The sequence below is a fragment of the Euleptes europaea genome, chromosome 17 (genome assembly GCF_029931775.1).
Source record: "Euleptes europaea isolate rEulEur1 chromosome 17, rEulEur1.hap1, whole genome shotgun sequence".
NCBI lineage: Eukaryota > Metazoa > Chordata > Lepidosauria > Squamata > Sphaerodactylidae > Euleptes > Euleptes europaea.
In genome coordinates, this window is record NC_079328.1 from 13,074,835 (window position 1) to 13,089,617 (window position 14,783).

At 46.6% G+C, this 14,783-nt stretch overlaps 1 protein-coding gene across 5 annotated transcripts in view; it reads left to right on the plus strand.

Moving 5' to 3' along the window:
- The window catches only part of LOC130488870 (protocadherin alpha-7-like), a 217,402-nt gene that overhangs the window by 149,377 nt on the left and 53,242 nt on the right, over positions 1-14,783 (plus strand). For all 5 annotated transcript variants that reach the window (XM_056862540.1, XM_056862544.1, XM_056862543.1 and 2 more), the window contains 2 exons: positions 6,085-6,143; positions 8,906-8,994. In XM_056862540.1, the coding sequence (XP_056718518.1) occupies positions 6,085-6,143; positions 8,906-8,994 (148 nt within the window). The remainder of the gene's footprint in view (positions 1-6,084; positions 6,144-8,905; positions 8,995-14,783) is intronic.

Genomic DNA, 14,783 nt, shown 5'->3' on the forward strand with positions numbered 1-14,783 from the left:
TGTGATCTGTTGGTCTTTGAGCAGTAAATAAAAATGGAAATGGGAATGTCCTGCTGATTTTAAAGCAATAGTCTTCAACCTTTTCGTACTTGGAGCTGACCTACAACCCATTCAGGAGCCCCATGGCGCAGAGTGTTAAGCTGCAGTACTGCAGTCAAAAGCTCTGCTCATGACCTGAATTCGATCCCGACGGAAGTCGGTTTCAGGTAGCCGGCTCAAGGTTGACTCAGCCTTCCATCCTTCCGAGGTTGGTAAAATGAGGACCCAGCTCGCTGGGGGTAAAGGGAAGATGACTGGGGAAGGCACTGGCAAACCACCCCGCAAACAAAGTCTGCCTTGGAAACGTCGGGATGTGACGTCACCCCATGGGTCAGGAATGACCCGGTGCTTTACCTTTTACAACCCATTCATGGAACATGAGGCCCATTTTTAATTGTTCTCCATATCCATGTGCCTTTCTGCTTCTGTCTCTGTTGGGTAATCAGAATCAAAGGAAGGCAGAATCCTTGTTCCCTGAATAGTGTTATAGGAGAAGGAATTTTGGCCAGTTCATCTTGTCACACAGAGGTGTGAAAAGCAAGAGCTGTTTCAGCACCCTCTTCGAAGCCAATATTCAAAGATACAGAAGGTATGCTCTGCTTTCCAGCTAATTACCCCTCCCTTGCCATCTTCCCCTTGTGTTTTTTCTCCTGCTCTCTATCTTCCAAGAAGAGAAAGAAGAAAGCATAGAAAATGGTGGTTCTGTTGCGAGAGAGTGGTGTTAGACCAGCACTTTCAGTATCGATGCCAGCGTCACTTGCCTGCCTGCACCGAGAAAATGATGGTCTTGCAAAATCCCTGTAAGATGCAAATTGAGGCACTGCTTGTTCTGGGGTCTGTTCTCCCATCCTCTGCATTTCTTTGCTGGAATAGCAAATCTTAAGCTGTGCTTCTTGTTTTAATCTAAAGTAGCCTTGGAAAAACGGTTTACAGAACTGCACATAGCATGTAGTTGGTAGAGTGCCAGACCTGGACTGGAACCATCTCAATTCAACTTGTCACTCACCTGCAGCTGGAAGCCAACCAGCGACTGTATCAGCCTGGCAAATCCCACAGGATTGTTGTGAGTGGAACCACAGGGGAGGGAGTACAGGTGCTCCCCTCGCACGGGGGACAGAGATCGTGGGCATAATACAGAGGAGCTGCCAGATGGCTAGAGATTTCACACACATTTACACAGCGGGGGGCTTGCATAGGAAGAGTGCAGACTTAATGACAACATAAGACTGTTTTTTAATTATGGGGAATTCTCCTGTTGTATGAAGCGTAATGCAGAAAAAATCCTACAGCCTCCCTGTTACTGTGTGGCAAAGACAAATAGAGTTCTTGATGCATCACTGCCACTGATAGGATGAGAGTTCCCTGGTCGGGTCTGACAAAAAGGGCTCGAGCTTGTGCCGCAGTACATCTGTTGACCTTTATGGTGCCGCAAGATTCTTCGCTGTTTGTCCCCACAAATAACTGTGGTCTAGTCAGTTAATGACATCCCTGGTCAGTGTTGAAATTCCAGCCTGGGCTTAAAATCTCCTTTCTGGCTTCTTCTGCGTCATTTTTACCCAGGCACAAGCTCTGAGTCCCGCCGCTGTGACAAACATGTCTGCCTTCTACAAAAAAATCTGCTGCAGTCGGCAAGCCTGATAAAATCTAGTGCAATTCTCTGCAGTCCATAAACCCCGGCAGAAAACCCAGTGCAAGCAGACTGGCTCAAATCTACTCTTCACAGGAGGCTGCACTTTACAGCGTTTCCGGGGGCCCTTCCAACAGAAGCAGATCGTTTTCTTACTTTCCCAGCATAAACAAGGAAAGCGTAGCTTTAAAAAGAAATCTGTTTCCTCCACACATTTTATTGCAATCCTTACAAAATGATCTCAGGCATAGTTACTCTGAAGTCAGTCCTGTGTATGTTTAATATGGCAAACGTAAGGTGTTGCTTTCTGACATGGCGTTTCTTATTTCCCTGCAGAATTCTTGTGTGTGGTTCACCACTTGTAAGCATTTCCCTCTCTTTACAGTGAATGTACCTTTTACTTGCATGTAGGTGACTGCGTGGTGTTAAAAAAACCCTAATGCACACTTGTGTGCATCTGCATGTATTGTTCTTTGCAGTATACTGATGGTTTTATCAGGGAGAAAGTCATCATGAAGAAGAGAGAGAGCTGCTGCTTCAAAGAATGGCCGTCTTATGTTGAGGTCTCCTTCTCTGTACTATGTAGTGAGAGGGAGTGACTGGTGAGCAGCCGTGTTGATTGCGTCACTCATCTTTCCCCAGTACTGATGGGGCAAGGGTGTGCTGTGCATTGGTGATGGAAGGGAACTAGGGTTGCCAACCTCCAGGTAGTAGCTGGAGATCTCCTGCTATTACAACTGATCTCCAGCCAATCGAGAGCAGTTCCTCTGGAGAAAATGGCTGCTTTGGCAATTGGACTCTATGGCATTGAAGTCCCTCCCCTCCCCAAACCCCGCCCTCCTCAGGCTCCACCCCAAAAACCTCCTGCCTATGGCGAAGAGGGACCTGGCAACCCTAAGGGGAACCCCCCTCCCCTAAAGCCTGAGCACCATTTTAGTGCCTTAAAACACTGCCACCACCCTCTTTTTACTTTTTCGTTTAACATAACATTTAGCCTTAAGAAAATTCCTACAATACTGCTGAGTATTTTGGGTAATGTTCCACATGGTCCTAAAGTTGTTTCCAGTAGATACTTTGATTTAAAAAAAAATTCTAATCAAGCAACATGACTATTAATGTTTTATAACTAGGCCAGTTCACTTTTAAGTTTTTATGTGGCTGGCCTTTTTCATTGCAGAATCATGAATTATGTCCCTAAAGTTCATTTCTCTTTCTCGATACACAAAACAGCCAGGTGGCTTAACAGTTCTTCCCCAGAGAACAGGGTCAGCGTTTTTGTTTGAGCGCTTGCTTGCTAGAACTTCTTTGCAGCTTTTGCCAGTCTCTGACAATATGCAAAGAATCCACACACTTTGCTGAAAATTAGTTGCAGGGTTTGTGTGTATGTGTGTGTGTGTGTGTGCTAGGGTTGCTACCTGTCAGGCAACCAAGGTGTCTGGGTTGGGAAATAACTGGAGATTTTGGGGGTGGAGCCTGAGGAGGGCAGGGTTTGGGGAGGGGAGGGGCTTCAATGCGGTATAATGCCATTGAGTCCACCTTCCAAAGCGACCATTTTTTCCAGGTGAACTGATCTCTGTCGCCTGGAGATCAGTTGAAGTAGCAGGAGATCTCCAGCTACCACCTCGAGGATGGCAATCCTAATGTGTGTGGTTGTGTGTAAATCTCATTTAATAAGTGCTGGTTGTTCATAGATTTGGAGATTTCCCCCCACCTCCAGATGCAGCATGTCACAAGGGAAAATTCTCAGAAATCTGCTGGATACTTGTGAAGGAGGCATCTAGAAGCCTCTTCCAGTTCCTCAGGCCCTTTAGGACTACATGGAAAGTAAAACAAATGTAGTTGGTTGCTTTGCATCTGTGCTGTAATCTGCAGACAACATTGCAAAAACTTGCATCCAAAAGAAAGGCTCTGGTTCATTTTCAGAGATGGCAGAACATGATTCCGCAGGCTCTGATGTACAGCGCTTAGTTGGTACCATTCCAGACAAGCCTGTCTCTTGGCATCTTTTCTCTCTTGTTGGGAAGACGTTCTGGCCACCAACATCTTTTAGCATTGGCTTTGCTAGCTTCCACGTTTCTTCAAAAGTCAGGACCCCAGACAGAACAATTGCTGATGGATAGAATTTGTGATGTTTTTAGACTTCAAGCCTGGCTCTTGAGGAAAAACCTGAATCAGATAGGGGCACAGCATTCTCTCCTGCTTTTCGCGAATCTCTTCTGAATGTGGTGGCACAGATTTTGCCTGTCTCTGGAGAATATTAGACTGGAGTTGCACAATTGGTATGGCAGCTTTTCTTCACTATCAAACAAACACAAATACTGGGTGGGGCTCATTTTCATCTTGTTTGTATTCTACAGTTGCCAACCTCCAGGTGGGGCCTGAAAATCTCCTGGAATTACAACCAATCTCCAGACTACAGAGATTAGTTCCTCTGGAGAAACTGGCTGCTTTGGAAGGTGGACTTTGTGGCATCACATCCTTGCTGAGCTCCCTCCCCTCTCCAAACCCTCCCTTCCCTACGTTCTACCCCCAAGTCTCCAGGAACTTCCCAACCTAGAGTTGGCAACCCTGTTGTGTCCATTGATTTCCCAAGTTAGCATGTTAGTCCAATTGCCAAAGTGGCCATTTTCTTCAGGTGAACTGATCTCTATTGGTGGGAGATCAGTTGTGATATCAGGAGATCTCCTGCCACCACCTGGAGGTTGACAACCCTGCCCCTGTTTGTTGCCAGACATGGCCTGGCAATCTTATGTACAACACGTTTTCTTTTTTAAAAGCCCTGGAAATAGGGTTGCCAGGTCCATCTTTGCAACCGGCGGGAGGTTTTTGGGGCGGAGCCTGAGGAGGGCAGGGTTTGGGAGACGAGGGACTTCAATGCCATAGAGTCCAATGGCCAAAGGGGCCATTTTCTCCAGGTGAACTGATCTCTATCGGCTGGAGATCAATTGTAATAGCAGGAGATCTCCTGCTGCCACCTGGAGATTGGCAACCCTACCTGGGAAGGAGCAAGCCTGGGAGATAACTGCCTGAAACAAGAGAACATGAATAGCGAAAGCAGGAGCCGATTCCATTCCCCTCACTTGCGTGGTTCTCTTTATGTTAAAAGCAGATCCCTTCCCCTCCCCACCACCTTATATGTAAATGGCTCAGATATGTGAAAAAACCCGACTTGGTTGCTCCCAGTTTGTGGTTTGGCCCACACTCTATCACACGATCATGAGCTGCTGGTAATGAGAACAAGAAAACATCCTGTCATTCATCACACTGAATTATAATGGTTGCTACCAGTTGTCAGGGAGGAGGGGATGGACGGGGAGCGCCCATTTGAGATGGCACTCGTGGGCCTTCCGCAATCAGGGGTGCCAGCTGTGGGTTGGGAAATACCTGGAGATTTGGGGGGTGGAGCCTGGGGAGGGCGGGGCTTGGAAAGGGGAGGGACCTCAGCAGGGTATAATGCCATAGAGTCCACCCTCCAAAGCAGCCACTTTCGCCAGGGGAAGTGACCTTGGTCATCTGGAGGTCAACTGTAATAGCAGGAGATCTTCAGGTACCACCTGGAGGTTGGCAACCCTATCATCAATATGCTGTTGTATTCTACAATATATTATAGGGTATATATTTCTGTGGTTAGAAGCTGCCTTGGACACTGTAGATGAGGTCAGGTTCAAATATTTTCTATAATAAACGAAAGACATTTTACTGTGTGAAATCTAGGCATGGGGGAGATGACAGGACTTGAAAGAGACATCCTTGCAGTTGGCAGTAGGAAATGTGTCTAAATGCGACACTTAGGCTACAATCTGGGTTTTGAAAAACGCTTAACAGATAAAAATGCCCCCAAAAGGAAAAGGAGGTCTGACATACATGTAGAATCTTTGTGCAAGAAAAGATGGCTAGCATGAAGGGCCGCACAGCAAAGGTAGCATCGTCGAAGGCTTTCATGGTCAGAGTTAATTGGTAACCTAAAGAACCAAAGATAGCATCGTTTGAAATACTATGGGATGGCCAATGTAAGAAAAATGCAGTATAGAGCAGAACAAATTATCTGACCCCCCAGGTGTTGAAAGCAGGTATATTCTAAGGCAATTCTTGAATAAAAGCAAAGAATTGTCCAGCTTCTTGGGGGAGGAAAAGAACCTTTTCTTTGTTAAGTTTTAAAACCTGTTTTTACAACCTCCTAACTCCACCTGCAGTGGCTCGGGTGTAATTACAAAAAAGTTCCTATAAAATGTGTGGGGTTGAGCTGGCAGCTCTTTCTGCCTTCAAAGAAGTGAGTAGATTTATGTTACCTCTTGGCAAGAGATAAAATGTGGAAGAGCTTTGGATGGGATCCTAGATACAAATACATTGCTTTTTAAACATCATTAAAGCACAAAGTAATATGGATTTCTTTCCTCCCCTTTTTTGTTGTTTTGCAGCCAAAACCACCGAATCCTGATTGGCGTTATTCTGCATCTTTAAGAGCTGGAATGCAAGGGTATGTATTACGCCTTTGTTCGAGGGAATCTAATTTTTGCCACTCTGTGAGGGAAACTGCCCAGTTGCGGTCTGGTTACTATAAACGACATAGAGCACATTAATCCACAATTGCACGTGCCCCACTGAAATGAATGGGGGCTATGGTTTGGGGTGTTTGAAGAAGAACTTCTTGATGGATTGTGGCCAGAGGTAGTTGTTAGGGAAGCACACAAATTCTGTTATTTGGGCATGGCATCCATCAGCTCTTTCCCAGATTCATTATAATAAGCTCTTATCAGTGTGTTCAGGATGTGTCCCGAACAGTGATCAGTTGTTGGATTACTGAACTCCATTAAAGCTCATAATTGTCACCCTCAATCAGCTACCAATGTTCCCTCTTTATTTTTTTCTTTCATCAATTCATTGTCATTATTATATTATTAATCCTCTCAGTAAGGAGCCCCGTGGACTGCAGTACTGCAGTCCAAGCTGTGCTCACGACCTGAGTGCGATCTCGACAGAAGTCTGTTTCAGGTAGCCGGTACAAGGTTGACTCAGCCTTCCATCCTTCCAAGGTCAGTAAAAACCCAGTTTGCTGGGTTTAAAGTGTAGATGACTGGGGAAGGCAATGGAAAACCACCCCGTAAACACAGTCTGCCTAGTAAACGTTGGGATGTGACATCACCCCATGGGTCAGTAATGACCTGGTGCTTGCACAGGGGACTACGGTTACCTTTATCTAATCCTCTCAGTGCACAGTATAAAAACTACATTGTGATTGTTTGCTTATTTATCTTCCAATAGCCATGGAAGTTAGGTTGGTTGGAGGAGCCTTCACCTGTCCACAGGTGCACGGAAGTCTTTGCTTCATGATGAAACAGGGATTTGAATCTAGCATCCAGACCATATCCAAACCGCACTCCATTAGCTATGCCACCCCGCCAATTGTAGCTGAGGGGGCATCCTTGGAGGCCAGTTAGACAGAAATCAGGTAACCAGAATGGCATTAGGGCACATTTAGCTATGGTAAAAAAAAGTCCCTCCCCTGATCTCTGTTTAAGCAAAATTGGCTTGGAAATTGACAACAGGTTTGCCAGCAACAGAAATCAACAAACTGATTTCAGGATTCTGAGTCAAGGGGTTGGATCTAGTGCAAAATTTCCGCTTGCACTACAGCTCTTGCGTAAGCGGAAATGCAGGGAAAAACACTGTCGTAGCTGTTGTTGCGCTAAACTGAACTCACCGTATCCCCACTTGTGTTTCCACTTACACACGATCCATAACCAATTTCAGGGCACTATAATATATAGGGAAGGAAGTGCTGGCACTGCAGAAGATCCTGCAGCAGTGGAATTGTGCGAAGTCTGTTTATGTTTCTGCTCGTGCATCACTGGATCCGAGCCATGGTGATAAGCAGAGCAAACGTGTTGATTTTTTAATGCTCCCATGTGCTTTGCCATTGTCACTTGAGTTCACACATTAATAACTGGTGACAACTAAATTTGCTGGCCTCATGGCAGCATCGGGTAAAAAAAAATCAGCAGAAAGTTCCTCACTGTTTTCTCTTCCTGCTCCTCAAAGGCATAAGGCACCATCACCGCAGGTGCTGTAAATGCCAGCCGAAGACTAGCTGAGGATTGCCTGGAACTGACAGGACAGGGTTTCATCATTTACTTCAACACTAAGGCATAAACACTATGGGGATTTGGGGATTTCCCAGCCATGCTGGAGGCATCACATCTCATTATCAAAAGCAAAGCATTCCGTAAAGGCAACTCGTAGGCAACACAGTTGTACCCAGATTAAGTTGGTGGAATGCAAATATTATAGTGAAGTTCTGCGAATGCAAATCTTGCAGAAACTTTAGAGCATTGTCAAAGGCTTTCACAGTCAGAGTTCATCGGTTCTTGTAGGTTATCTGGGCTGTGTGACCGTGGTCTTGGTATTTTCTTTCCTGATGTTTCGCCAGCAGCTGTGGCAGGCATCTTCAGAGGAGTAACACTGAAGGACAGAGCATTGTTTGCAACATGAATGTTTCCAGAGAAGGGATACATCACTTGTGCAAACCGTGAGCATAAGAACATAAGAAAAGCCATGCTGGATCAGACCAAGGCCCATCAAGTTCAGCAGTTTGCTCACACAGTGGCCAACCAGATGCCTCTAGGAAGCCCACAAACAAGACAACTGCAGCAGCATTGTCCTGCCTGTGTTCCACGGCACTGAATAAAATAGGCATGCTCCTCTGATCCTGGAGGGAATAGGTTTGCATCATGACTAGTATTCATTTTGACTAGTAGCCAGGGATAGCCCGATTCTCCATGAACATGTCCACTCCCCTCTTAAAGCCTTCCAAATTGGCAGCCATCACCACATAAGAACATAAGAAAAGCCATGCTGGATGAGACCAAGGCCCATCAGGTCCAGCAGTCTGTTCACACAGTGGCCAACTAGGTACCTCTAGGAAGCCCACAAACAAGATGACTGCAGCAGCAGCATCCTGCCTATGTTCCACAGCACCTAATATAATAGGCATGCTCCTCTGATACTAGAGAGAATAGGTATGCATCATGATTGGTATTCATTTTGACTAGTAGCCATGGATACCTCCATGAACCTGTCCACTCCCCTATTAAAGCCTTCCAGCCTGAGGCAGGGAGTCCCATCTGTGACGTTATGTCTGAGGGAGGTATGCTGTCAGAAAAAGGCAATGTGGGTGATGTGAGGGGCCGTGCTGTTTTGCTGAGAACTGTTCTCATCTAACCACTATGTGCATTTGTTTAGTGCTGGGCACATGGAGGAGGCAGGAGGCTTACGAGGAGGACCTGGAGGGCCGGAGCAGCAGTGGCCAACAGTATCCAGTGCAACAACAGGTGAGGGAAATGAGTCTTCCATTTGCTACCCAAGGGACGGCGTGGGAAGTGTCTGTAAGGCAGAGCTCCTGGTCTTGGACCCATCCTTCCTGCTATGTGGCTCAATATTTTCTTTCTGTTTTGTGTTGGGAACCTGAATCATTTCTGTGTCAAAGAACCCCTTGAGTATGAATAAAGAAAGCAAAGGAACAGTTGGGTACCACATGGGTTCCTGTTATCGGGCTGAGTGAGTCCCAGCATCCTGAATTAGGAAAAAAAAAGGGAATTGTGGGCAGGAATTTTGATTGGGAGAATTTTTCTAGGCAACATGAAAAATGCCTTATCTTGCAAAAGATGGTACGATGTAATTATGCCAGCTGTCCCATGCCCTCCTCTTCCTATTTTATATGTTCCATTAAATTGGTCGTGTGTCACCTCCCACTTCTCAGAAGAGATTTAAGAGCAAGGGGGTGCTGTGTCAGCAGTGGAGTGTAAAATAGCTTTGCTTAAATTAAGGATTGGATGGATTCAAGTATTCCTAGATTACTGATCCTGTCCCAACCAGTGACCAGCACAGGGAAAGTTATGGTAATTGTGCAAGCTTCCAGGTGTCCAAGTCCAGATATGCACAATTGCATATTTGCATCACAAGCTCCCAGTGTGGTAGGAGAGCAGTGGTTTAAAGCAGTGGTTTGGAGCGGTGGACTCTGATCAGGAGAAGCTGGTGTGATTCCCCACTCCTCCACATGAGCGGCGGAGGCTAATCTGGTGAACTGGATTTGTTTCCCCACTCCTACACACAAAGCCATCTGGGTGACCTTGGGCTAGTCACAGTTCTCTCAGCCCCACCTACCTCACAGGGTGTCTGTTGTGGGGAAGGGAAGGTGATTGCAAGCCGGTTTGAGTCTCCCTTAAGTGGTAGAGAAAGTAGGCATATAAAAACCAACTCTTCTTCTTCCCCTGCTTGGTTACAGTTGTGCCAGGCCTGAACCCGGCCACAGGCAGCAGCAAAGGGCCACTGGCCATCTATGGCTGGCATGAAGCAGGTCACAAGTAGGAGTAAAGCCAATGCAGAAAGGATCAGCAGCAGCACAAGGGCCACTGGCCATCTATGGCCGGCGTGAAGCAGGTCACAAGTAGGAGTAAAGCCAATGCAGAAAGGATCAGCTTGCTAAATGCCTAGGAAGGAACTGTGTGCAGAGAGCACATTTCCAGAATACTGTTGGTGTGCACGAAACAACAAGTGAAGGGAAGAAGGGAGTTTCAGGATATTCAGCATGGCTGCCACACCTTTGTGCTACCTTCGAAATTGGAATTCCCCAGCCTGCTCTACTCACCAAAAGCAATGGCCAAAGGATAAAAAAGATAACACAGATCATGCACACCAGTCACCTTTAGATAATCAGAAAACTCTTACATAGAACATAGACATTATGATAGTGAACTAGACAGATTTATTAAGCTTACAAGCTTTTTATAAGACAAAGGCATAAAACAATACTCATTAAGTTGCAAAACACACAGACAAAAAACAGTCAGAGCGCTCCGGATCAGTCAGAAGAAAGATGGCTTACAGCCTGAATTCTTTCCTCAGAATGATAAGGAAACAGGGGATCTCGCGAGACCTTTTATACGCTAAACCATGGGAAAGAGAATCTTCAATAGCCCTTTTTTACAAGCTTTCTGGATCTGGGCCTGTTGCCTTGCTGTGAAACTTTCTGTTCTTAATATGTTACTTAGCTGACAATTGCTTGTCTGTGAAGCTTTGTTTGCCTAAACAATTTCCCTTAATCTAGCAGAGATTTTTGTTGCTAGTTAAAAGGCCTTTTGTGTCCCGGAAAGCAATTGCAAGCATCTATCTCCTAGTAATGTAATTTCAAGATCACAGATTCTAATTTGAAGAAGGAGTCAGACTAGAAGCAGCTGAAAGCTAAAGCCATGGGCCTTAATGCGTTTTAAACTATACGTTAAGGCCTATAAATGGTTCTTTCTTAACACAAACAAGAATATGTTTAATACTAAAAATTTCCCACCACACTGGGCGAGAAGCAGGAGGGGTCACAGGGGAGCTCCCATGTTCAAACAAAGAGAGAAACATCCCATTCAAGAGATAACACTTATACACTTAGAGTGATTTAGCACTCCCCCCCAGTGTCCAAGCATGCTGAGTCGTACACTCCAACTCTTGCTACCTTAAGAGCACCTGGTAACTATGGGGGAGGTTTATAGTTTAAAAACAACCTGGTTCCCTAAAACCATCAGAGGCTGTGTGAGTTCCCTCAGTTGGTAGAAAAGGCCTGTCACGGCAAACCTAGGTAACTTCACGATATGCCCGACATGTCTTGGGGCATGGGCGCGTGAATGGACTCGCAGTCAGATGTATATCAGGGAAACCCACCTTAAATAGCACTCATTAGCTTGGCACTGCTGGCTGTGTGTGTGTGTGTGTAGCTTCCTGCTTCCCTCTTGGCTGCTTTCTGCCAGCAGATGTGGGGGGGAGCTTTTGCTCCTTTTCTTGCCTCCAGGTGTTCTTCCTAGGGCACGCAGAGCCAGAAAAAAGGGGTGAAAGCTGTTTACACTGGCAAGAACAGGGCAAGAGGAAAACTGGAATCTCCTTCTCCCCCCTCGCAGTGCTGAGCGAATGAACACTATTTAAAGCGAGTTCCCCAGGTGTATGTCTGACTGTGAGTCCAGTTCCGTACCTGTGACCCAACATGTGTCAGGCATATTGTGTATTTTGGCCCTCAGATCGACTTCCGTGGAAGGGGCAGGAATCACTGGCATTGTCTGTTGCGATGTATGTCAAGTGCTTTCAAGTCACAGCTGACATACGGCGACGCCGTGGGGTTTTAAAGGCAAGAGACCAACAGAGGTGGTTTGCCATTGCCTTCCTCTGCATAGCGACCCTGGAATTCCTTGTTGGTCTCCCATCCAAGTACTAACCAGGGCTGACCCTGCTTAGCTTCTGAGACTTGACGAGATTGGGCTACTCTGGGCCATCCAGGTCAGGATGTTGTGATTGGGCTGCTCAATGTAGGACTGGGCTGCTGCAGGCAGCTTTAATTAATAGCTCCTGTAGATGGGAGAATTCTGGCAGATGCCTTTTCCTCACCAGACTAGTAGAGTAGAAACATCTTTCTTCAATACAGCTATGAAGCGCACCAAATCCCTGCCCTAGTTTTAGTCTGGCAGCTCTGCTAGGTGAGGACATTTGGCTTCAACTCGAGGCAAACCAACTGTAAGTGTAGGGGTAATATTTTCAAATATAGCCATACACCGTGTGTTAAAACTGTATTTCTCAATTTCCTGAAGTCCCTCCTGTTCAGCTTTACCTTTCTCCTCTGGTGCCCATGTGGAGACCCCTCTATTTGGCATAACACCCAAGTCAATGAACTTGTCACTTTTCTCCCCCGTCAAATGAAGATGCGAAGATACGCTTTTGAGAGAGTTGACCCATTTCATGCAATTGCGCTCAAGCGAATCAGCCCGATAGTTGCTTTTGCCATGTCGCTGCCCCAGAGCCGCACCTGGGCCTCGGCACACCTTCATTAGCTGCTCATTTTCTGCAACCACCAAAAGAGGCAGCTGTTGAGTTTCCATGCTCCTGCCTGGAAGGAAGTGCTTCTGATTCCAGTTGTTGATAACTTGCATTTGGTGTTGTTGGTCTGCTCAACCAATTAATTCTAGATGGCAGGACACCGAAATGTTCCTCTCATTTAGTGGTCCACCAAATCTATAGCCGAAGTTCTTCTCACTGAAGAAATCAGAGAGTTAACCAATGGGGGCTTGGAGAGATGATGTCATAGTAAGTTTTAAGAAGGATAAAGACGTTAATCGTTAAGCCCACAAATCCTTAATTCCTCGCACACAGCTGCACTCTGAATTGGTGAGGCAAAGCAGGAGCTCCGTTCCTTTGGCATTAAAGCCGGTTCTCAGTTACACGGATCAAGCCGTCGTCGGATTCAGAGTGAGTTTCACCTAAGCAAAGAAGAGCAGGGTTTATCCAGTTGATGCTGATTCCTTTTAAGCTAATGCCATGTCCTGAATTTCACTCTGGTGGTGGCAAGAGACAATTCCATGCTGCAAAGCAGAGGTGGGAAGGTTGTCTGTCGCCAGGTCATCCCTGAGTACGAAGCAGCCCCGTAGCGGCCCTGTGGCTTGCTCGCGTTCAGTTGGGGGGGGGTGTTCCTGATTCTTCTCCATCATGTGTCAGTACATGGGAGGCTGTTTTCCAAAGGTTTATTTCATTGCTGGAAAATGCAAAATTACAGACCAGATATGGAACTGTCGGCATTCTTTGTTTTTAAATGTGCTCCTTGCTTGTGAGGGAATGAAGGGGTTGTACCCAAGACTGATGGTACCAAAGCGGCTGCTTTCTCCAGGGGAACTGATCTCTATCTGCTGGAGATCAGTTGTAATAGCAGGAGATCTCCAGCTAGTACCTGGAGGTTGGCAACCCTACTGCTACTACTGCTAATGGGTTTTTTAAACCTGTTCAGACAAAGCCACTTGTGTCCCATTCGCAAAGCGAGGTTGAGCCGGTTTTTATGACAACTGCTTTCAACTGTTTCCAGTTCTCTCCTGCGCCTCTGAATCACTTCAGTGTGCTGCTTGAACTGCCAGGAGCGCTTTGGGAAAGACCGCGGTTGTTTCCCCACCTTTTTTGCCAGTGCATTCTTTTCTGGCTATTTTTTTTTAACATTCTGAGATTTGCATTATAGCGCTATGGCGCAAATCTCAGAACATTCAAAGGGGGGGGGGGAATGCCGGAAAAGAACGCACTGGCAAAAAGGTGGGAAAACAACCATGGGGCTGTTTGAACTAGCCAGAGTGCTTTAGAGGTGGCTCATAGATGGATTGAAATGAGCTGTATGAACACCCATCTTTGTATCGCTTTATTCCAAAACGAGCCAAACACAGATGACATCCGGTTTAGAACGGTAATCTAAATAAGGGCTAGTAGGCGGAGCTACCCTTCACTCTGTCTGCTCTTTTGCTGAGCCAGACCTGAGCTGTCCCCGTCCTCTCTGGCTCAAAAGAGCTCTCTTCTGTGCTTCCCTCCAGTATTTCATCACCCTTCTGAAAGTTGACTGGATGCTGGAGCACCACTAGGGTTGCCAGCCTCCAAGTACTAGCTGGAGATCTCCTGTGATTACAACTGATCTCCAGCCGACAGAGATCAGTTCCCCTGGAGAAAATGGCCGATTTGGCCATTGGACACTATGGCATTGAAGTCCCTCCCCTCCCCAGGCTTTGCCCCAAAAACCTCCCGCTGGTGGCGAAGAAGGACCTGGAAACCCTAAGCACCGCTCCCACTGTCTCAGCTGAGTGGCTGTTTTCCCCTTCGGGTGCAGGAAAGCCTCCTGTCCGTTACACCCAGCTCTCCCTTGCAACCTCAAGGGGAAATGCAGGGGTGGAAGAAGAAGAAGAGTTGGTTTTTATATGCCGACTTTCTCTACCACTTAAGGAAGAATCAAACCGGCTTACAATCACCTTCCCTTCCCCTCCCCACAACTAGGGTTGCCAACTGCCAGGTAGTAGCAGGAGATCTCCTGCCAATTCAACTGATCTCCAGCTGATAGAGATCAGATCACCTGGAGAAAAATGGCCGTTTTGGCAATTGAGCTCTATGGCATTGAAGCCGCTCTCCTCCCCAAACCCCTCCCTCTTCAGGCTTGCCCCCAAAATCTCCCACCGGTTGAGAAGAGGGACCTGGCAACCCTCCCCATAACAGACACCCTCTGAGGTAGGTGGGGCTGAGAGATTGTGACTAGCCCAAGGTCACCCAGCTGGCTTCATGTGTAGGAGTA